The sequence below is a fragment of the Cydia fagiglandana genome, chromosome 6, assembly GCF_963556715.1.
Source record: "Cydia fagiglandana chromosome 6, ilCydFagi1.1, whole genome shotgun sequence".
NCBI classification, from domain to species: Eukaryota; Metazoa; Arthropoda; class Insecta; order Lepidoptera; family Tortricidae; genus Cydia; species Cydia fagiglandana.
In genome coordinates, this window is record NC_085937.1 from 14,155,553 (window position 1) to 14,180,691 (window position 25,139).

The 25,139-nt window shown below is 36.9% G+C and overlaps 1 protein-coding gene across 2 annotated transcripts in view; it reads left to right on the forward strand.

Annotated features, from left to right (window-relative positions):
• Positions 1 to 25,139, forward strand: part of LOC134665304 (patched domain-containing protein 3) — a 73,660-nt gene that overhangs the window by 45,792 nt on the left and 2,729 nt on the right. Inside the window, exons 2-10 of one of the 2 annotated variants that reach the window (XM_063522219.1) lie at positions 13,256 to 13,532; positions 14,953 to 15,170; positions 19,609 to 19,787; positions 21,602 to 21,945; positions 22,172 to 22,372; positions 22,557 to 22,694; positions 23,678 to 23,991; positions 24,279 to 24,491; positions 24,799 to 25,008. In XM_063522219.1, the coding sequence (XP_063378289.1) occupies positions 13,256 to 13,532; positions 14,953 to 15,170; positions 19,609 to 19,787; positions 21,602 to 21,945; positions 22,172 to 22,372; positions 22,557 to 22,694; positions 23,678 to 23,991; positions 24,279 to 24,491; positions 24,799 to 25,008 (2,094 nt within the window). Of the gene's footprint in view, positions 1 to 13,255; positions 13,533 to 14,952; positions 15,171 to 15,268; positions 15,406 to 19,608; positions 19,788 to 21,601; positions 21,946 to 22,171; positions 22,373 to 22,556; positions 22,695 to 23,677; positions 23,992 to 24,278; positions 24,492 to 24,798; positions 25,009 to 25,139 lie in introns of those variants that run through there. The other variant, XM_063522218.1, reaches the window with a different exon arrangement.

Sequence of the window (25,139 nt, forward strand, 5' to 3'; positions counted from 1 at the left end):
TCCTGGCATCGCAAAGTTCAGAGAATCCTAAACTAATTTTTACGTTGCATCCTGGTGTAATAGCAAGATACATTGTTTTAGCATTTAAGACGAGGAAGGAATTCAACGGATATACATAGAAAGAGCCATTAGGGCAAGCCACACGGCTCTGCCAATATACCGTCAATTTATTCTGCTTCGAGTCCATTTACCTACTCATATCTTACTTGGCTAATGATTTGCGCGGATAACCGCATGGCATTGCAGATGAGATTATCGTTCCATGCAATAGATCTCGTGCAGAAACGGGGACAGGCTAGATGTGTCAAGAAACGCCTAGACCGAATCGCACTGATGACATCTATTCTCATTCTCGCGCGAGTTGAGTTCACGATAAACCGGTGTAACGTGACCTCGAGGTCCGTAATCGTTGAGCATCCTAATTGACTGTATGTGCAACACAGCTTGGTACTTACGGCGAAAATAAGTCAAATAAAATGAAATTTTCCGCACACAGTCGAACCGAACGTCAATTATCGATATTTGCCGCGGCGAGGCGTGAGTTGGTAATAGTTTATAGTTCTATTGGCTATTATTTTCAATATGTTATTTAAATACTTAGAAAGCTTTATAGCTTATAAGAGTTATAAGTCTATTGTCGTAAGCAAAGAAGATGATTGCAAAGATTCTTATTTCGTCTTACTATGATATAAAAACTTCGAGGTATGCTTTTCATCGCTTTTAGTTCGTCTACATCGCATTTCACACTCAAATCCGAATCTCGAGCGATCTCACCGCGCTGGAGTAGCGATTGGAATGTCTGTTCGAGTGGTTTTGCTCATAATTGGTCGCGCGCATGGCTGTTTAGCAACTTAGCCTAACCTCAATGCAAGAATTACCTACATAGTACATAATCGCTTTTAACCTAGATGACGCTAATTATTTATCTATGATTATATTGAAATATCATGATTTTTCTTATATCATATTTTTTTAATAATAAATGAAAATTTATTGAATTAAAATTAATGGCATATGTACCTACCTATATATTTATCTGAATTATTCAATAAATTACTACTCTAAATATAATATTTAATTGCAAAAGAAGCTTGCGAGCTGTCCCTATTTGGTGCATTTTTTTGTAGTTTTTTTTTAAACACTTTTTTTTAATGTTTGACCGTTTATGGTTTTAGAAACCGTGTTACAAATATTTTATCGCCGCACCTTTATGTTAGTTCAGTTTAGGTTAGGATACTTTAGTAAACCTTTTTGAATCACCAACAACAAGTCAACAACCTACAGTATAAAGCGGGCCACAGACCATCAGTTTTAACTGCACAGTTTTAACTGTTCAGTCAAACTGTTCAGTTAAAACTGACATCCCTTGTGACTACACACTTTAGTTTTTAGAGCACCGTACAAAACTTTGTTCACGGTGCTCTTATGGGATCACTTCGGTCTTGAAAATCGGTTAAATGCGTTTTTCTCAAAGACCGTTTGATGTAGGTACCTGAAATTTGGAATAGTTATGGCAAGTACCATCACTAACACTGTGAATAAGTCGAAACTGCTTATTTCTGATTTTAGGGGGAAATTTAGGGGTTAAGAGGGGTAGGCTGAATTTTATTTTCAATTGTAAGAATCGTGTGAGGTACCATTAGAAAGCTTGCAAAAAATTGAGTCGATGGACTGATTTTGACTTCATTTTAGAATGCAATAGTTTCGATAAAAAATGCATTTAAAGTTGCAAGTTTTCATACAAAAATTTTCACCTCTGTCCTGGCGATTTTCGGGAAAACTATAGCTAACAGGCAGCTGACCAGTCAATATCCAACTAAAACGAGTATGGAGACGGCGGGAAAATTATCAGGTTAACTCTAACTTTATTAGTTTTTAAACTGCAGCCTGATCTTTGGTTGCTTAGGGCTAGCTAACTGATGCTTACACTGGTCATTCATATTAAGAAGTAGTTTTAGTAAGTAAGATCCTTACTTAAAACTTTGGCATTGAAATTTATGACTTATGTCTTTGATACAAAGTTTAATTCTACTTACTTACTTTTGTGAGATATTTCATTTTTTTTCTGAATAGCCTACTATAAGTATGAGAGAGTAAAAGATATGCAAAATGCAACCTTGTTAGAAAGCAAATAAGTTTAAATTTCGAACGGGCTTTCCAACCAATGGACTATCGCAGTGTGCTCAGTAAGAATCATATTTATTATTGGAGTTTATCATTTCAAATTTAAATTAAGAATTCCGTTCTTCACTGTCGTTGTGTTTTTTTTTTCACATTAGAGCACATAGAGTTAGTAAAGCGAATAGAGATAATAAAGTCATTCAATATTTATTAACAGCTATGGCGTCATCTACCTTTAGATTTTACTGAGAGTATCTGATTCGTCGGAACAGTACCTATTCCTTTTCATTAAGTACCATTATATTTATGTATTAATTGTATAAAGTACCGTAAAACGGGGTGAAAAGACACGATTTTCAACTTCAAGGACGATTTTCACCAATAATCCAAACGATAAAAGTAAAAATTTAGACATCATTTTATGAGTCTTGGTTAGTTCTTCAATTTTGCATTTGTGAAATCAATTTTGACCCACCCAATTCAGAGAAAATCAAAGAAAACTGCCTGTTTTCTCCATATACTTAAAACGGGGTCGATAGACACATGAAAGGGGTGAATAGAAATAGGAAGTTTTAGTTGTCATAGGCATCGAATTTGATCATTATTATGTTGATACTCTATTGGCATATAGTATATATATCTGTTAAACAGTTATTTGATACACAAATATTTTTTCGAGTCTTTTAACCCCCAAGGCGTGTTTTTTCACCCCTTTGTGGTATCTAATCACCACCTATGACGTAACTATTCACCCCCTATGACGTAACTATTCACCCCATATGCGTGTCCACTGACCCCTTATTCACGTAAAAGTGCTTGTTGATAGTTATTTGCAAAAAAAATGCTTAATTGTAGAGAAAATTGGTGATATTATTTATTATTTAGGTACTACAGATACTATATTACCAGGTTAGCTAACTTTAACTACGTTAATGTCACTACATTTACCGCTAGAACAAAGTTCAGACAGGCTTAATTTCTTACCTCGGTGAGGCCTTCCTTTAGAGTCAAAATAATCTAAACTTGTTTGAGTGACAAAAATGTCAGTTAAGATTTGGTACTCACGAATTCCAGTTCTACTAAAATATTTTTGCTTTTAAAAACTGATGTACAATAAGTCCAAAATTGTCCGGTAACTTAGATTTATATTCAAATTATACGCAAATCTTTGTAGCAACTCCGCCAAGTGGACGGAAACAGGTACTGGACGGCAACCTGACGCAGTTACCCTACTTGTACTAAAACTTAGACATTCTCTTTATTCATCATTCTTCTTAGGCTAGGGTTTTTATAATATGAATATAAAAGTAAAATATAAAAACACTTCTTCTTCTTCCTGGCGTTATCCACGTTATCCGTTATCCAATTTTTGCCACGGCTCATGGGAGCCCTGGGGTCCGCTTGACAACTAATCCCATGATTTGACGTAGGCACTAGTTTTTACGAAAGCGACTGCCATCTGACCTTCCAACCCAGAGGGGAAACTAGGCCTTATTAGGATTAGTCCGGTTTCCTCACGATGTTTTCCTTCACCGAAAAGCGACTGGCAAATATCAAATGATATTTCGTACATAAGTTCCGAAAAACTCATTGGTACGAGCCGGGGTTTGAACCCGCGACCTCCGGATTGAAAGTCGCACGCTCTTACCGCTGGGCCACCAGCGCTTATATAAAAACACTTACAAAACAATAAAAAATACATATAAACACATTATAAAAAACCTAACCTAGGGTGCCGCCGGCAAACTTAGACATTTATTATTAGGTACTTATTTCTGTGACTTTTATGAAACATGAGCAAATTGATTAATACTTTACGTTAATTACATTTTGAGTCAGAAACAAGCCTAACGTCAAAAACCGAGAAATGCCGAATCACAGACTTAATTGTAATATTATTCCTTTTTGAGTCGTGCCTGCCCAGTCTACAAGTTTATAATACAACAATTGCGACTATATCAAAGATTATGAGGACAGCCTCATACAGATGTATACCCAGTATTTTTGACGGATTTAGTTTTTCATGCTCGAAGTTGCCTGTCAACTCTGACGTAAGTATATTAAATTGTCAACTATTTTGGTGTTTTAAAAAAAAATCAATAATTGGCAAAGTGCCGTGGCAGAAAAAGCCATTCTCACAAAAAAAGAATCAATAATAATGAAAATGTTCAGACAAGTGGAAGAATATACATACTTGAATATGTTATGGATGCTAGTAAGATGTAAAAACAACAGTTTACGAAATGGTTTGTACAAATTACTACAGAGAAATTCATAATAATTTGTTTCTACTAGAAATGTGCCTTCACCAAACGTTTTAGATAAACGGTATTAGGCCTATATAATATAAACGTTCTTGATTTCGGTTGGCCGAAATGGGACTTACGATTTTTCCTCTTTTCACCTCCAAGATGAGGTTGATTGTTAGTGTTAGAAAGCTGTAATTTGGTATGGATATACAATCAACCCGACAAGGTGGTAAATAAAATCTATAATCTCTAAAAAATATATCTAAGGTAGAAGCTTTGTAGACCAGCGGTGGAACAAAAATGGGTTTTGATAACACAAAAGTTTTTTCTTTTTTGATATGTTATTGTAAGCATGTTAAATAACATTCATGTAAAAAGTTAGAAAATTCTAGGTGGAGCGTTCGGCCATATTTAAATATTTCAATTTTTGCTAAATAACTATGTAAATATAAAATTAAAGTTACAAAAAACTTTAACATATTCAATAACACTTTAATTTATTCACAATATTCGGTTTTTAGAAATCTGGAACAGCTGCTTTCTGGTGAACGTAAAAACACGAATTATTATGTAAATACAGAATTAGAGTAGCTGATATTGCAAAATTACGATATTACCTATCAACTTAGTATACATGTAAAAAGTTAGAAATGTAGACAATGTGCTTGTCTAGATATTGATTTCTGGTTAAGCAGTATAGCCAATATTGAATTAAAGTTTGTAGAGTTAATACTACACGGTCATAATAAAGATCTTACTTCTCACACAAAAGATTAGAAATATAAAATCACGGCGACACTAAATACTGATACGTAAGTATGCATTCCGAGCTTATATTAAGTTACATTTCAAACGCGCGGCGTTTTCGCGCGCCGCGCTGTGCGCCGGGGCAGGAGGCAGCGATCGACGGTCGCGGGCTAGCGGTTAGCGCGGTGACCTTAAAAATACGCAAAGCGTTTATAAAATTATTATCAATGGTAAACAGTTATTTTACACAGTACACTAATGGAAACTTACCTTTCCTTATTTATTTCTATATGTACTAGGGATTGCCCGCGGTTTCGTTTACGTAGAATTCGTTATCGTGTCAAGTATAGAAATAATAGATACATTTGAAACTTAATTTAGGTGCATTGTCATACAGATAACTACCCTTGTTAAAGTATTCTTCAAATTCAATACACAGGTGTCATTTCAATACAATTTTGCGTAATTTGGCGCTTTTAGATTATAAATGACTAGCGCCATATATTTTTTAAGAGCGATCATCTCCGATAATATTTACTTTATCATAAAATCAATTTCAAACTAACGATATTTATCATTTTAAAGTCAATACTACCAACCAACTGATCCAATTTACCTACGGAAACAACTCAAAATTTGCATCAAATTAAATGCCACTTTTCTTATCCGTTTGGAACAATCAAGAGGGCCTTTACGAGCTGATGTGATGAAAATTTTATTTAACCTTCGTCCCTCGAAACCTTCACTACGCTCAAGGTTCAATTTTACGAACCACTCGCTACGCTCGTGCTTCAATTTTAGAATGTTTGAATTTGTGAATGTACTTCCTGCCTCGCACAGCCAAACTGTGGAATGAACTGTCCGATACGACCTTCAAACCTTAAAAGACCCCCATCTTAAACGCGCAACGCGCTTGCAACCCTTCTGGTGTTGCGGGTGTCCATGGGCGGCGGTAATCGCTAACCACCAGGTGATCCGTCTGCTCGTTTGCCTTCTATTTAATAAAAAAAAATGTTTCGCTTGTTTGGGTATCAATATTAGCACGAGCGGTTAATCAACAACTTTTCCCCTTGTAAAACAAATAAGGTAGGTGAAGTGCAGGCATATGAGGCCCGGCGGGTAACAAGGCCCAGCATTCAAAAATAACAGTTGCTCCCTATTATTCCCAATTATTCTGAATTTGTACTTGTTGCTAAGAAGGCCCACTGTCAGTGCAGGTAAAAAGGTCCAGTCCCGGGCCTTATTGAACGTAAGTATGAGATGAAATATAAGATTAAAATATTTTAAGATAATTTTGAATATTTTTAATCTCTTATTAATAAGGTCGATTTGAAGAAACTTCTATAAAATTATGACTTATAAATAACACTTGCACTGCGTGGGCTGTCAAAATTGCTGCAGACATTTCTTGGTCTAACTCTAATAATTTATCACTTGCTTTATTGACCTAAAGACGTTTATAGAATCAAAAAGTCTAATAACATTGAGGCACTTATACTTTTTAAAGGCAGTAACTATTTACAAGTGACTTTTTTTGTTAATACATAGGTAGGTATTTACGATAGAAGTGCGAAAAATAGATATTTTGCAACGAGTGACAAATTTTAACACACGGCCAAAGGGAGTGTTTTAATGTGCTTATTATAGCACCGGTGTCGTAATGTAGCACCAGATGTACTGTCAAAATTATGTTAAAAGATAATACTTATTTGATACGAATAAATATTTATACTGTAAAAAATTATCCCACCAAACACATTTTCATGTAAATTGTTGCTAAGACGAAACCATAAGACTCGCACTGTCAAAAAGTTGTCAGATCTCTTGTCGAGCCAAGCTTCAAACTCTACAAGCCCTAACTTCACTAACTCTACACCTTAGTCAAAATATGTGGCTTGGCTGTTTCGCTACCGCCACATGGGCATAAGATGAAAAATTTATTAAATTCATTATTTTTAGGGTTCCGTACCTCAAAAGGAAAAATACTGAACCCTTATAGGATCACTCGTGTGTCTGGCTGTCCGTCTGTCACAGCCTATTTGCTCCGTAACTACTGCACCAATAAGTTGAAATTTGGTATACACATGTAAGTCTATAACCCAAGAACATACATGTAAAGTAAATAATAGAAATTCAAATAAAGGGGTCACTTTTGAGATGAATCATAAATAGAAGAAAAAAACACTATATCTTGTTATATATCAAATTAAGGGGCTCATTGTGAGAACCTCAGATATTTTTTTTAATAATTTTAAAATAAATAGTTTAGAAGTTATTTAAGAAAATACGCAAAAAATGACCATTCCCCCCCCTTATCTCCGAAACTACTGGGTCTAAAATTATGAAAAAATTACACATATTAGCTCTTTTCCTATAGATGCCAGAAAAACCTATTAGAAATGTGCAGTCAAGCGTGAGTCGGACTTAAGTACCTAGTTTTCCGATCCCTACGGGTTTTTTAAAGACATTTTACTCACTTTTCTCTAAAAAAAAAATATATTGTTAAAATTGTGTAATGTACGGAACCCTTGGAACGCGAGTCCGACTCGCATTTGGGCGGTTTTTGTATTATACTTACAATAGTTCTTGTAGAAACGAAACGACCAAGCCACATACTTTTGGTGTAGAGCTAGTAAAGTTAGAGGGCTTGTAGAGTTAGAAGCTTGGCAAGAGATCTGATAACTTTTTGACAGTGGTTTCGTTTGGGCAACATTTTACATCAAAATGTTTTTAGTGGGATTTCACTTCTTTTTGTAAGATGCTTATGACAATCTTCCATGCCCTAATTTAAAGGGTTGGGGGTGATTTACTATTAAAAATCCTGAAATAAGTATCTGGGGGCATCTGTTACACAATGTACTTCTTACTGATTCCCTATATAAACCCTTCACCCCATAAGGGTAAACTTTGGGGTTGAAATCTGCCTTCACCCCGTAAGGGTAAACTTTGAGGTTGAAATCTATTCTATATCCTTCCCCATAACAATACCTATCTACATACCAAATTTCAACTAAATCGGTTCAGCGATTATTGATTCCCCATACAAAATTAAACCCCCTGTTCATCCCCTTAGGGATAAAAAATTAATTTCAAGTTTTTGAATTTATTTGTTGTTTGTGTACTAAAACTATCTTACATACCAAATTTCAGCTTCTTAGAGGACTTCAGGAAGTACCCGGTATTGATGATCATCAAGTGAGTGAGTCAGTGACGAAATCGAAGTTTTTAGATATGAATAAAATCTAAAGTATAAGAGCTATGCAATTGATATGCTTAATAAGTCCGAGAACTTTGTTTATCTGGTATAATCCAACCCCAAGTTATGAGGGTTCCAAAACACGACGAAGCGCTTCGAGAAAAGGTAGATAGTGCCCTTATGCTTTGCTCGTCTGCCGTGCCCCCAGATGTTAAAAGATGATACTACTGTAAGTAATAAAGATTTATGTTTAGTTACCTACTATTTTCGCGTAAACTAGACAATTTTTATATCTTTAGTTATTAAGGCCCAAAATAATTATTTTCACTTATTATAAATAAATCCTCCTGTTATGAAGTATCAAATATTGTTATTTGTATATGTATAACTCTTAAGTTAAAAACAATAAAATCTGTTATTACCTACTGTCGAAATGATTATTTTTTGCGGGATTAAGTAATACACTGCTAGTGTTCAATAAGGCCCATAATAGGACTTTTAAGGTATATTTTCCAAGAGTATCGTAATATTTTTATAACTATTTTGGTATAATGAAGAAACTTAAATAAATGAGAAACCTATTTGAGTGAGTTTTTCATACTTCATATCCTGTTTATTAAAAAAAACCATTTTAATTTAAGGTGGGCTCTATCTATATAGGCATATACGGCCCACACGGAATATACAATAAGGTAAGTGGCCTCACTTACCTTATTGTATATTCAGGATGTATACCGTGTAATATTGAGCAGTTGGTTTATAATATACATATTATGATATTGACCTTGAATAGGACAGGACATGACAATAGGAACCAGAAATAGGTATAGTTGGTCAAACCATTTGTCAGTAAATAAAAACAAAAAAACTATATTCATCCTTTTCTTTTGGGTGATAGTACTAGTGTAAGTCAAAGATAGTATGATGATTCTCTCTGTCTATGTTTGAAATGAGACATTCCTTTGACAAAAAACCATTTTAATTTGACAAAAGACCAAAAAAAACCATTTTAATTTAAGGTGGGCTCTATCTATATAGGCATATACGGCCCACACGGAATATACAATAAGGTAAGTGGCCTCACTTACCTTATTGTATATTCAGGATGTATACCGTGTAATATTGAGCAGCTGGTTTATAATATACATATTATGATATTGACCTTGAATAGGACAGGACATGACAATAGGAACCAGAAATAGGTATAGTTGGTCAAACCATTTGTCAGTAAATAAAAACAAAAAAACTATATTCATCCTTTTCTTTTGGGTGCTAGTACTAGTGTAAGTCAAAGATAGTATGATGATTCTCTCTGTCTATGTTTGAAATGAGACATTCCTTTGGCAAACTATGTATAGTAAAAAATAGTTGTGAATATTTTGTACATTTTTATTACAATATTAGTCAAGATAATGAAATATAGCTGGTCAAGCAAATCTTGTCACAAAAAAAGGCGCGAAACACAAATTTTCTATGGGACGATATCCCTTCGCGCCTACATTTTTCAAATTTGCCGCCTCTTTCTACTGCCAAGATCTGATTGACCAGCTGTAGGTATTTTTACGTAATAAGATATTTTAATTTCACGTAATGTCCGTGTCGCAGTCGGATCGTATAATCCGCCGTATTACATTACGGCTAGCCGTTTTCAAAAACAGGGGCGTTTTGAAATGCGGCGGTTTAACGATTAGCCGTATTGAATGCGGCTGAATGAGAATCCGCCGGAATGTATTCGGCGCCATACGTTCTTCAACACGGCTAGCCGTAATGTAATACAGCGAGTCATTAGCCGCCGCTTTGACAGTTTTTAGTTCCCATTTTATACACTCGTGGCGCTGCCTGACAAACGCTGGGGTGTCCATCAAATCTGGAGTTTGTCGGACTGCTTCTTTTCAAAAAAAAATTTCCTTCGCAACTTAACTAGACGGAGCCCCGCTTCGCGGGGCTCCTATTTCTGAGCGGTTTGCCCTTCGGGCATCTGAAGCTACCTAACGAACCTAACCTACCTACCTATTGATTAAGTGAGACGTCCGTGAAAACATTACACTTTGGGGAAAAAAGCGTAGGTAGGTAATTAGGTTAGGTTCGTTAGGTAACTTCAGATGCCCGAAGGGCAAATCGCCCAGAAATAGGAGCCCCGCTTGCGGGGCTCCGTCTATTTAAGTTGTGAAGGAAATGAAACACATGTAGTGCGGTGGGACCATGGTAGAAATAAATTAAATTGCAAACATTGTCAAACTCCGGTTACGTAGGCGACCGAAAGAACTGGTCACTCTACAATGTACGAAGCGGCTAAACGTGGGCCGCCTTATTGAAGAACGTATCGCAGTGACAATCCGGCTAATCGTCGAACCGCCGCATTTCAAAACGCCCCTGTTTTTGAAAACGGCTAGCCGTAATGTAATACGGCGGATTATACGATCTGACTACGACATCCGCATCTAATTTATATATGTGCACGGTAAACAAACAAATGAATGATAAGAAAAGACAGACAGTGTTACTGAGCGGGAGGTGGGGCTAGGGGCGAAGTATAGGTAGGCTATGATAGGCTCTCGAGCGCCGCGCCGGCGACTGACGAACCAGCGCGACGTATGTATGAATTTCGCGCCTTTTTAACTAGATTTTACTATTACAATGCAAGCTACACGCAGAAATTTCTTACTTTCCATAATATGGCTGCGTATATTATTTTATAGTAATAGACTTATTTTTACAGACTCTAATTCAATATTGGATCTTATAGGACAAAAAACGCATATTAATTCTAGAGCATATATCTTATTCTTCTAGCTTTTTAGCGTGCCTATTAACTTAAAAAATGAGATATGTTGTTGTGGATTTATTAAACTTTAATTCAATATCAACAAAATAATAAGCTAATTTGTAGTTTGACAAAGAAGCACGTTAAAAAAATTTCTAATAATTTTACATTATAAAGCGTCATACATATTATAAACAATGGAACTTAAACATTGCACTTTAATTCAATATTAAAAAATCATTACTAAAAATATATAAATACCTAATTTATATCTAACGCTCGTTCTAACTTTTCATCATATATTGCAAATATGCTTAAAAATATGTCCCATATCAGATAAGTATCACTTTTTCAACTTTAGAATTATCAAAACTTATAGTGCAAAAATCCGGTCCCACTATTGAGCTATTGTAACTTTTACATTACCTATACTAGCCCAGAGGACTTTAATAAAAGTCCAAACTCCAAGGTCCCAGAGCTCCCAGACATTACCTTCTTATTTCCTAGTCAATAAAATGTACTTATGGGATAAATTAGTATTAGTATCCAAACTTAAAACCACCTAGGGATGTGTCGTACGGTGCTCTAAACACCGTAGTCTTGACTTCGTGCTTGGCCAATTATTATTTTAGTTAGTTATCCTTTTCGCTTGAAGTAAGACGTTCGACGGAATCATGGATGACGCTTTGGCAGTTATTGGATTATTGTGTATTTTAGAAAAAAGAAGACAAATTTAGTAGGAAAATAATGTGGTGTAAACATTGGTTACAGAGAAAACAATATACTTACGCATAATAATTTACTAAAGGAGATAAGAATTATTTAACCCTTTTTGTGTTCTTTATTATAAGCACAGCGTAAATTATTGACTTTTTAAACAACCGCTGCTTTGTCACTAGTAGGTTCAACCTCTCGAAGTTTAACCAATAACCTCCTGTAGACTGCCACTTTTTTGTCACGATCGTGCTACTTTACCTTACTTTCCACAAGGAAAGGTTCAGAATGATATAAATCGATAAATTCTTCGCAATAGAAAACGTGCTCACTGCAATGAAGATTCGTCGAAACTGACAACAAAACAGTTTTTTACCACAGACCATCAGTTTTAACTGAACAGTTTCAACTGTACAGTTTTATCTAATGAAATTTAGATTAGATCGTCAGTTCAACTGCACAGTTCAAAGATTTGCCTACACACGTACGTTTTAACTGAACAGTTTGACTGAACAGTTAAAACTGTGCAGTTAAAACTGATGGTCTGTGGCCCGCTTAAGTGAATTTAAAACTAGAAACTACTATCGGATCTGATAAGTAAACCTAATCGTCCTTGTACCAAGTTGGTAATGTGGAAACCGGCAACTTTTCAATTCGATGCTTATCTAATTCTTATTGCTCGTAGATAGAGCAATTTTCCTACCCTATTAAGAATCATAAATTAGGTTCTCGCCTTGGCAATTAACTAGTAAACTTGAGTAGGTAAGTTTCTCTAATGAATTAATTTATACATGTTTCCTAGATAAATCTTAAGATTTTTCCAAGATTTCACGCACAAAATTTTGCGTATAATTGTCTCCGGGATTTGCGTAAAATACAAAAAATCTCTGCTGCATAAGTCATTGCTCGCAACCAAAAATCATTCGTTACCGAATGGATCAAATGATGTCTAATATCCAGTTTTTACTATCTTTTTATGAGTAAAAAATTCAATGTTTCAAGTATGTTAAGCTTTAAATAAATATTTGAAATAATATCCTGTGTAAACTCTTGATATATGGACACTTGAGTATTTTAAGTGACGGATTAACTAAACAAATAGCTATGATTCACGAATAAGAGTGTAGGTAAAGAATAACTGAAGTAGGAAACTTATTCGAGTACTATGAATGCACGAGAGCACCAGGCTATGTGTATAATAGCTATCCATTTTTCTATCTATGTTAATTAGGAATAATGTACAGATAGTGACCCTGCTAAGCCTACTGTCTTAATACTGTAAAATAGAATAGAGCCATATATTCCATACAATCCGGCTCGCAAAAATGAAGCGGAGGGTTGACCGTTACTCGCGAAAGAGTTTGGTGACTTCTTATATTTATGTAGATCATACAGTATTTTCTTAAATCTCACCTGTTTGCATAGGTACGACCTATTTCTAATAAAAAACGTACATTGTTCCAGATGGGTTGCAAACTAACATTCGTCGACGACATCCTGAACCGGTCGTTCTACAAGCTCGGCCTGCTGGTCGGCCGCAATCCTGGCTACTTCATCATCATCCCAGTACTTCTGACCTTACTCATGGTCACCGGCTACCAGCGGATCAACTACGAGATGGACCCAGAGTACCTGTTCTCGCCAGTCAGCGGGCAAGGCAAATATGAGAGGCGGATAGTTGAGGAACACTTCAAAGTTAACTACTCGCACAGGTTTAATGTGGGACGGATTACCAGAGCAGGTGTGTAGATAGGAAATTTATAAACACGGTGAAAAGACGATGTCGTTTTTTTTAATTATTATGTTGTTTAAACAGATAAACTACAAGTATGAAAATAGATAGTAAAGACATTTTTTAACATAATTAAAACTATATTAACTGATAACACTTACTTGAAACTCTAAAAATTAAATTAATGCAAAAAAAAACTGTTTAGTTACCTACGTGAATTAAAAAAAACTTATACCTATAGAGTTTTTTTAATGCTCAAAATTATAGATGGTCAAGCAAATCTTGTCAGAAGAAAAAGGCGCGAAATTCAAATTTTCTATGAGACGATATCGCTTCGCGCCTACATTTTTCAAATTTGCCTCCTTTTTTTACTGACAAGATCTGCTTGACCAACTATACTAGCTTCCAATTTTAGAAATATTGAAGGTACTTACAGTCGTCGTTAAAATATATATTATACCTAGTGGGTAGCGGAAATATCACAACTAAGTCTACATAAATTAAGAACCGTATAATTTTAAGTGAAACATACATTAATTACTTCACTTGTGCTAGAAGTGTATTTTTATCAATACTTTTATTTTATCACTCGTTTTCCTTCTTGTATTTCAAATCTTCACCGTCGCTTCGTCTGTGTCTGTATTATCAATTGAATACGGATCCGTTAATCTTAACCAATCATCCGATTTCAACCAATTGCTTTGTCCTCCGAACTAAGTGCAATGACAACAGGTTATCGACTGTCCATACTGTGCAGTAGTTACAATACAACTTAATATAAATATTATTGTAAACATGTTTCGTGTTTCTTAATCATTAATTAATACATTGTAATAAAACTAATAAAGCCTAAAAACTATTATTCTTTGCATCACTAATCAATAGACACTAGTATTTTTGATTGTTTAATGTTTATTTATGCACACAATATACGTATTATAAGTGGCAAGGAATTCATAGAACTCGATTTCCACTTGAAAATAGGTATTTTGATATAAGATTGCCCTTTCGGTCCTGATTGTTTATCTATAACTTTTATGGCTAAACTACAAACCTTAATTTTGAATATCCACTTCCGTGAGGGGAAATAGAAATAACAGCAACGCCACAGCGGCAACTAGTGCTACTTTACATATTTATTTGATTGTACAAGTCCTTTTGACGACCGGTCTGGCCTAGTGGGTAGTGACCCTGCCTATGAAGCCGATGGTCCCGGGTTCGAATCCTGGTAAAGGCATTTATTTGTATTATGATAGGTACAGATATTTGTTCCCGAGTCATGGTTGTTTTCTATGTATTTAAGTATTTATATATATTATATATATCGTTGTCTGAGTACCCACAACACAAGCCTTCTTGAGCTTACCGTGGGGCTTAGTCAATTTGTGTAAAAATGTCCTATAATATATATATTTTTTTTATGTTACAGGCAGATTTGGCCGAACCATAATCGTCTCCAAGGATAACAACACGAACATGCTCCGAGCCGAAGTCTGGAAAGAACTGCGACAGCTGGATGAGCTCGTGCAGAACATCACCGTGACCCTGCCCAACGGAGAAACCTTCACTTACAAGGAGGAGTGCGCCAAGTGGGAGGGCCAGTGTTTTACCAACGATATCCTGAACCTGGACAAAATTATCGAGGAGGTAAGATTGATAAAAATTTCGACACCCCTGGGCACAGAAAACCGCCTGGGATTCGTTTGTGCCCCTGGGGCATACAAAGTATACACAAAGTGTGCGAGAGGTGGACGAGCTCGTGTAGAACATCACCGTGACCCTGCCCAACGGGGAGACCTTCACTTACAAGGAGGAGTGCGCCAAGTGGAAGGGCCAGTGCTTTACCAACGACATTCTGAACCTGGACAAAATTATCGAGGAGGTAAGATTGATAAATATTTCGTCACCCCTGTGGCAAAGTAGGTCGCCTATCGGTAGCGTGCAGACTCTTAATACCGCCCCACAAAGTCCCTTATTAAGGGTAATTTAAAAACCTATGACCCTATGACATGTTGATCTGATTTCCCCCTAATATTCTTACAATTTTATGGTTCACAAGAAGTTTACCCACTCCTATTTCTTGTTATTACACAATCAGTGTTTAACTGTAACTATTAAACTACTACAGAGGGTACAGCCTGGACTATACCTATGCTTGAAAACTACATCCTATTGATAGATAAGTTAAAACAAGCTGAAGAGGAAACATATAGGTACCTACACAGGCTACACATCTCAGTTAAGCAAGGTTGTAAACAAAACTCACGGTCAATTCTATTATATAGGAAACGTCGAACATAATTGTAGGGATTCAATTTTAATAGCTGCTATTACCATTACACTCGAATACAAAGCCGCGTATTCTGTATCAGTAATAACAATACACCGCAATATGTTACGGTTCAGCCATAAACACCTCTTGAGTTAAACTCAGTAAACATTCTGCAAGCTTTATTCATAAATATACAGGATGGTTAAATGGTAAATCTAAATGGAGCAGTGAGGAAAATAAGAGACAATAGAGACATATTTTTTTAACAATCATGATTCTGGCGTTGAAATTCAAACCCTGAATTATTTGAAATTTTTCGGGATACAAAATTGACGAACAAATTAATTGTAAGATAGGGCAAACTTTCTGCCGAACGGCTCTGTAGAGTAACGTCAGTGTCTAGGAAAGTCACCAATGCCGTCAAAGTTTATGTTGGTCGCTTACCGTCTCATCTGGATTTAACATCCTGTATTGTATTGTATTGTATTGTAGTACGGGCGATTTTCCGCAACTCGACGTCTTGCGCCTATTTTGCGTGTTAGGGGGTGGACTAGTCTTGCCAGCCCAGCTCCTCGAGGAATCCTATCAAACCTTTGATGCTGAGTAGGACCTCGGGGAGGTCTCTCGGGGATCCGAGATGTTTTGCCCTGTATGGGGCCAATCCGCTGCATTCCAACACCACGTGAGAGGCTGTTTCTTCTTTCTCCATGCACCCACGGCATAGGGGACTGTCTGTGACACCTGTTATAAAAAGATGTTTGTTAAAAAGTCCATGACCTGTTATGACACTGGTTACCATACTCAGTCGAACCTTTCCTAGTTGAAGGAGCGTCCTTGTAAGGTTACCGTTCATGCTAGGCATGGCTTGCTTGGCCTGTCTGCATCCAGCTTGGTTTAGCCAGTGTTCTGTTTAACATCCTGTATATTCGCTGTATGCATCAAGATTGTGGTGAAGCGACTCAATGTCGCTAAACCTACTAATGAGTCGTAGATTTTACGAGCCTCAAACCTAGCCAACAATCGGTCGTTGCATAATCTGACCCAAGTAAGTACGGGGCAATGCCACGACTCCCGGCCAGGCTACTTGACTTTAAGCCATATTGCTAAATAGTAAAGGATAGCGAGATATTTTTGAGCAATAAAATACAGGTAAATACTACCTTATACTCGTAGAATAGGTACCCTATATATTAACATCAAAGTTTGCAAGTCTAGTACCTAGGTACCTACATATCTTGCCGCGCTTGACGTGAGTCTATGTACTTAGATAAGGATAGGATAGATAACTTTGATGAAAATATGTATGGTGGACTGGTGGTGTATTTCTAGAGAGAAATATGTATAATCATTACATTAACAATCTACAGAAAAATGTAACACCTGACAACCACGTCCAGTCTCAAGACGAAAGAATTGTCTCGTTCTTTTGAAACTGGCCACCTTAGTGTAACTAATCACCATACTAACTTGCCAAAGTGTGAAATAATATAATATGGAAATACAAAAACGGCGACCAACCGCATGTTTCGGCGAACAGACATACTGTTTTATTTAGTCATGGGTATTAGAAATGGTTAATTTAGAGTGGGTGCTTCGTAAAGTCGGGTCGGTAATAATATTTTCCTCTATTAAAGAAAAAAAACCACAACGACATGTTGCATTTAGATGAAGATATGAGGCTATTTTTATCAGATCTGTCCAGTCAGCAACAGCCAACCAATTGCGGGTAAGGTGTTCAAAATCAGCTACACACGCTCTTATTCTCTAAACACCATAAACACCTCGCCCGCTTAGCAACTTCTGTTGCTGACTGTCCTTACAGTGTAGCGTCTTCCAGAGTAGGTATACCTAGTTGCCATTCCAGAAACTTGTTAAAATGATCAGTTCAAGTGCTCCGCCCACTGCCACTTTAGATCCGACAAATTTCAGAGCTATGCCAAAGGCATGGTGCTACATCTGCTTTTTTTAAATTTCTAACTTGATCTTGCAGGCTATCTAGAAATTGTATTAAAATTAGTTTCTGTCTAGAAAATGGTTGTAAGTACATACATATTTATTTTTTGTGTGTTAAAAATAAATATGTATGTACTTACAACCACACTCTACATCTAACATGGCTACCAAAAGGCTAGCAAATGGCTAGGTATGAACCAAGTAGGTATGAACAAAAACTGGATTTACAAAACAGTATATTTAAAAACATTAATTAACTTTGGGTCAATTCACTTTCGTTTTCCACTGACTTTCTCCCACGGCACGAACAAAGGTGCCTTTAACAAATACTTTAAGTATTGTTATTAAAAATAAATTGTTGAGTAGCGAGATTCACACCAATTGGTTGCGGTTTCGCCGGCAGAGTTGTAGCATCTTTATAGCTTGGTAAAATATTATTATTTACGTTTACCAACAATAACCACAATATAAATATACCTACATACCTACTATTAATCTTGATCTCACTTTGTTTCATATTAAGTAAGTAATCATATTCTATTTTGACTTGTCAACCTATTAACGAGAGGTGCGGGTTAAATAGATGCACAATAGGTTATGTTATGAATGTTTTTATCAGACTTATCTTGGTCTAATTCTATGTACCTAGATGTGGGTAGGTACCTACACTTGGCGACACGCTCCTCTCTCTAGCTTAAGTACTTAATGCATTACTTATTCCATATTATTCAATTAAATGTACCTACCTACACCATTATTATTATTAATCCTAATAATTTATTCGTTAAACATAAATTAACATGCTTTATCCCTGCTTTCTTGCCTGTTTGTCATTTTCTCCACTTCGTGTGCGATCGGACATAATGGATCCATTTTCTCACATGTGGCCTCGTGACAATTATAATTTTGGCGATCGATTAAAACTGCCGACAATTTCCTGGACGTCTCGTCTGTCCAAAGGTCGGTACTATTAGAATGAGTCACAGTCATAAAACGCAAAAGCGGAGTAGGAACAATAGACAGTTTTTAACGTCACTTCTATGTAGGTACATAGATATTATAACAAAATAAAACACTGACTGGCTTAATAGGTAATTTAAAAAAAAACAATTTATAAATGTCTGCAGTTCAGGAAATAAATCAAAACGTTGTTTAATAGTATTTCTTTAACTTAATCTAAAACTATAAGTAGCTCTTGTCACCCGCAGGTACAACAAGACGCTAGCATGAGTTTTATAAGTGTATATATATTTCAGTTACATGATAGAGATCGTCATTTTACGTAATACCCACATTATTTTAGAGATATCACACATAAGCAATCGTAAAAGACAAAGGCAACAAACAAGATATTCCTATCATACTCGTTAAATGCAACGAACATTGCCAAGTGTAAGTATTGTGGTCACACACAAAACAACACAGGTACTCGTAACATTCGTAGGTAGTACCTGTGCCGCTGCTGATACATCATGTCGGCTAACCATCATGTGTGTCACCGTTGATTTATATTCCGAACATCCACTTGTCGTAATGAGCTGCATCGGTCATTTGTCATAGTTTCGAGTATCTTCATTTAACATCGCGATTGGTATGTCAAGCGTTACAATATGTTCACTTTGCCACGTGATATATGAATGCGTATAGTTTAAATTCGTATTGGTATACCATGCTTTTAGCTTCATTCTTCGTTACAGTCATTGAGACCCTGATTATTTCTAGAAAGAAGGGCACATTTACTTCGCTTTAATAAATTGTGATACCTACATTACATTTTGTAATTACGCCAACAAATTGATGATGTTGATGATAAATTTTTTAAATTGACTAATTTTTTTACTATGTATTTATTAATTCCAGGTGGAACGCGGCGATCTAAACCTGACATTCCCTATAATGTTCAACCCAGTGACGTGGGAGGCCCACGCGTTCCCCGTCTACTTCGGAGGCTCGACCGTCGTTGACGACACCATCGTATCCGTGCCGGCTGTTCAGCTCGTCTGGTTCGTGAAGGCCGACACCCCGTTGCAAATACAAAGGTAAATGTTGTCACTTGAAAGCGACGTCTACACTGTTAAGCCGGCCTAAGATATGGCCGCTAGGTGGCGACAGCGCCACGCGCGGCTTATGGCAAACCCCAAATTTGGGGTCGAACGGATGTACTTTTAGCTATAGTTCGTAGGTTTCTAATAGAGCCCGAGCTCATCCTATTGTCTATTGTTAAGTAAAACCGCTCGTGCCACGTGCCACAACCCCCTGCATAAAAACCTGCGTACTTCGGTTACCTGAGTGCCGGCGAGTCGAACACTACAGAACCAGTCTAAAATGTGTCATCGAGATGCGTAACAAAGGCGCGTTATCGGAGAGCACACCTACACTGGTTTTTTGATCGTTGGACTAACCCGCGCTCAGGTGCCAAATAGAATAAGTATGACCCTTTTTTGCAGGTAAGTAGCACGTGCGGTTTTACTTAACAATAGACAATAGGATTAGCCGCCGGGCTCTGTTACAAAGCTACGAACTATACCTGTAACAAAGCGACGAAATCGCGGAGTGAGACACGCCTGGCTAAGGGAAGCTAAACGCTCTCTCCATGTCTTGGCATGTTCACGTGACATCACAGTCGCCATTTTTGTCAATGGCGCCATCGTGCTTAGGTTGTCTAGTCGTCAACGTTACGTTCTGACCGAATCACTATCTACAGACGAAGACACTTCGGCAATCGGGTAAAAAGTTAACCATGAATGTCCGTTGATCTAGTTATGGTATTTAGTTACCAGCTTAGTAAACCAAGGGCAGTAAGATGTTGTAACTCTTCGTTATTCAAAACATCATTTGACCGCTTTTATTATATTGCCATTGTTACGGAATGGCAGGTCATTAAGGTAGATACATATTCAATTTTAATAAAGGGTATCCTTCCTAAACAAATAATATTTCGCAGATAACCTAATGACCACACACCTACTTATCACACGCAATTTACGGAAACAATGATTATAGACGTAATATCTCTGAAAAGGATGCAAGTGCCTAACGAAGGTTCTTTCAGATTAGTTAATTGCTCTAAATGGTATTTACAAGATTTTTGTCTGGTACAAAATGGTTTTCCATTCAAGTTGAATGACTCAGTTTCTTAGATAATGGGTACCGATCTTGACACGGTTTCGGAAATCGTTTCGAATACTAAGCTCTGTGTAATGATGCCAGAATACCAATAGAAAGGTTTCACTTGTTGGTAAAACTAATAGTGGGTCAACGTGATGTTGACAACATTATCATAGTCATTACTGAGCGTAATGAGTTTTATTTACTTACTCGTATCACATGAAAGGTGGATATACGGTAATTTAAAATTAAGATTAGGTAGGTGCTTTTTTGTTATTCATATTTCACGAGTTTTGCAATGAATATTTAAGTAGTTATTCACAACTAATAAACATTTTCTTTTACAACACTTTTAAATATTGAAAGTCGTTTAAATGTCACTTTCTTCAACCGATTTCACAACCAACTGAACACTATTAAATATATTAAAAACGGGTCACTCACGTATTTTAAGTCGAAAAATGCTCGTCATGTTTCACTCCGTACCGAGGAGTGTCATCTGGAGCTTGCGTTTACGGTGACGGACCGGCGCAGACTGCGGGCCGCAGCTCTCCGCGCCCGATGACTCGGCGCAGGCGCCGGTGGCGGCAGGGGGGGCGAGAAACTACCCTCAACATAAACATGTCGAGCATTTTTCGACTTAAAATACGTGAGTAACCCGTTTTTAATATATTTAATATGTCTGTTTCTCACGGAAGTTTTGTCAACCGAATTTTATTTTAATTATGTTCATTTTCTTTTTCAGAGGTGCTGCATGGGAAGACGCATTTTTGGATGCAGTAGGCGTAGCAGAAGACACGGGGCGATTCAAACACATCTCCATCGCTAGATTCGCATCAAGAACTTTGGACCATGAGCTCGAAAAGAACACCAGGACTGTCGTTCCATTCTTCAGCTCCACGTTCATCCTAATGGGAATATTCTCGATTGTGACCTGTATGATGGCTGACTGGGTCCGGTCTAAGCCCTGGCTGGGTTTGCTTGGAAATATATCTGCTGTTATGGCTACTGCTGCGGCTTTTGGCTGCGCTATTTATCTGGGGATATCGTTTATTGGCATCAATTTGGCTGCTCCGTTTTTGATGATTGGTACGTATCTATCTCTCACGTTTTCATAAGTATTCTCATACTAATACTGAGTAAAATCTGAAACAGCTAAGTACCTACTTATTAGTTTACCTAACATTTGATCTCACTGAGCATCTGAACATTGATCAAAATTTTTGACCTCTTCTTGCCATCATCGATCAAACGAATGGTTTTGCAAGTTAATTAAGCATTTTCGTTTATAAATATATTTCTTTCTATTTCACAGGTATCGGTATAGACGACACATTCGTCATGTTAGCGGCGTGGCGCAGGACCTCCCCAAAACTGCCAGTGCCTGAACGTATGGCCATCATGTTGTCTGAGGCAGCGGTCTCCATCACGATAACTTCCGTCACTGACATGTTATCTTTCTTCATCGGCATATTCTCTCCATTCCCATCTGTCCAAATCTTCTGCATGTATTCAGGTAAACGGTAACATAATTATCAAGCTCTGAGAGACTACCGCAAAAATCAACATTTCGTTATCTGCCTGTGACACTCTTGCATATTCTAGCAATAGAGTGGCAAATGGACGAAGGAACTAATTAGAACTCAATGTTTTTCTTTTAACCATTATAGGCGTCAACTAAAACTGTTTTTCATTTTCAGGTCTAGCAGTCTGCTTTACATTTGTATGGCATCTGACATTCTTCTCTGGATGTGTAGCCGTATCAGGATACCGTGAAAAACAGAACAGACATACGATGACATTTTTGAAGGTGTTGCCGGAATCCAGAGCAAGAAAAGGTGCGTGTTTATACTTAAAGTCTATTTCAATAGAACTTGCTAACTATGTAAACAAACAACGTAACTTGGTTTTATCACTGTTTCTCTTTGAATTTTCACACCACTTCATCAAATACCATTGAAACCATACACATATACACTATTGAAACGGTCCGTTCCGTAAAATACATAAATATATGACTGTATCTTGGATATTTAATTAAAAGTTTGAAATGGTTTCATAAGTTAGGTTATCAGGACCTGATGGAATGACGGTTTTGTTTCTTTTAAATTCTACAATTGTCTATGATGGGTAGTGTTGTGACTAAAGTTTGTGATATAAACCCGCTACACACTACCCAACCCACGCTCTGTACCTACCGCCGCGGTTATAAAATACATCAATACATCATTCTTAAGTACTAACTTGTCTTCTGATCGTGATGAAACAAATTAAAAATAAGTAACTACTTTGTCTTTTACTTTTGGTATTTTATTATTCGATATGGTTTGACATTAGTAAAGTAGTAAGTATGAGTCTTGCCCATCACTAGTAAATTCATCATTCAAAGACAATTTCAATATGGCGGTTTGTTTACATAGTTAGCAAGTTCTATTGAAATATACTTTATCTTAGGTACTTCTTCGTAGTTTCCATATATCAGGATGGATAATACCCCTTCTTATTACGCGATCGAGCGTCATGTAAATGTCTGTATAAGTGTATAACCATAAAGTTTCTTCATCTTTCCGGACTATTGAACAGATATCGGTTCCTGGGGTTCGCTTATACATCCAGTCTGGTATTTCGCGTTTTTGAAGGCAGTGATCACAGAATATGCCCAATGCGTACCTAACTATTAATGTCACGTATCTTCTTATGACAAAAGCTGCTTGAAAATTGGGTAGTCAGTAGGTACTAGGTACTACTTGTAACTTATTCGTTCTCCTTCAGTTTACCTTGACCATAAAGTTAACTTTTGAATGCTTATTCGTTGTTACAGAAGAAAAATCGTGGCTCTACCGAGCATTTTGCAGCGGCGGTATAGACATAGCCGACCCTGACAACCCCATCGACAACAGAGAACACTGCATCATGGCCTTCTTCCGCGACACAATGGCCAATATCCTCAACAACAACGCAGTAAAGGCTTTCGTCATCGTCATTTTCCTGGCTTATCTTGCTGGAGCCGGGTACGGAGTCACAAATTTGAAAGAGGGTCTCGAAAGAAGAAAACTGTCCAAAGTGGATTCCTATTCTGTCGAATTTTTTGACCGTGAAGATTTATACTACAGGGAGTTTCCTTACAGAATTCAGGTAGGTAAAGTTCAATGATTTGTTACTTATTGAGTTGGGTCGTCAATGGACAAGATGAAATGACCAAGGGCACAGTTTCACCAAATAATGAGAATAAACGGGCAAAGCTCAACACCCTGTTATTGTTTACAATTTAACTGCTGCAACTTTGTATATGTTTTGCAAATCTTAGTCAATAATAATTTAACGGAAAAGATAAACCACTACAAACTTTTGGTATACTTAGGTCCAACAAGCGTCATCTAATGTTCATTTTGGCGTTATTAACCCCATTGATGTTGTTACAGGTTGTGATCAGTGGCGAATACAACTACTCAGATCCAAAAATCCAAGACGAAGTAGAGCAATTAACGCAAAGTTTAGAAAACACTTCCTACATATCGAACTCACTATACACGGAATCGTGGCTCCGAACATTTGTCAACTACGTGTCGAGAAATAATGACTACTTGAACGTGACCATCGATAATGAAGCGGATTTCATTCAAAATTTACGCGAGGTAAGCATAACATGATGTTTTCACCCGAAAAAAAACTGTGGCCTATTCCACATCAGTATTAAAAAGTACGTTGATAAAATAGATTCACAAGCGTTCTCCTGCACTGTGTCCCCTATTTTCCACTGACCTACCCAAACCTAATCCACTCGGCTACCTATTTTAATGCTAAGAAATAGCAAACTTTCAAGGGGGCATATAGACATCATAGATTTCTGCAGTGAATGGATTGATGCTTAAACCTCGAAGCTCGAAGAACAATTTCAATCAGCGAGCTGAGATATTGACAACAAATAACTTTCTTTTTCAGTTATGGCTATTCCCCGCTAATCCATTTTCCCTGGACGTAAAATTCAACGAAGCCGGAGACCGAATAGTAGCATCGAGATTTTTGATACAAGCGATTAATATCAGTGGCACCAACCATGAGAAGGAGATGGTCAAAGTCCTAAGAGATGTTGTGGCTCAATCTCCGCTGAATGCATCTGTTTTTCATCCGTACTTTGTCTTCTTCGATCAGGTATGAATCTATAAGCTTTGTTTCTATAATGTGCATCCGATCCTTGTGACAGAATTAGTCATGCCAACCATGTATCAAGACTTGTTAAGTAACAGTACCGTAATGTCCCGATAGCAAACACATGTCTACTC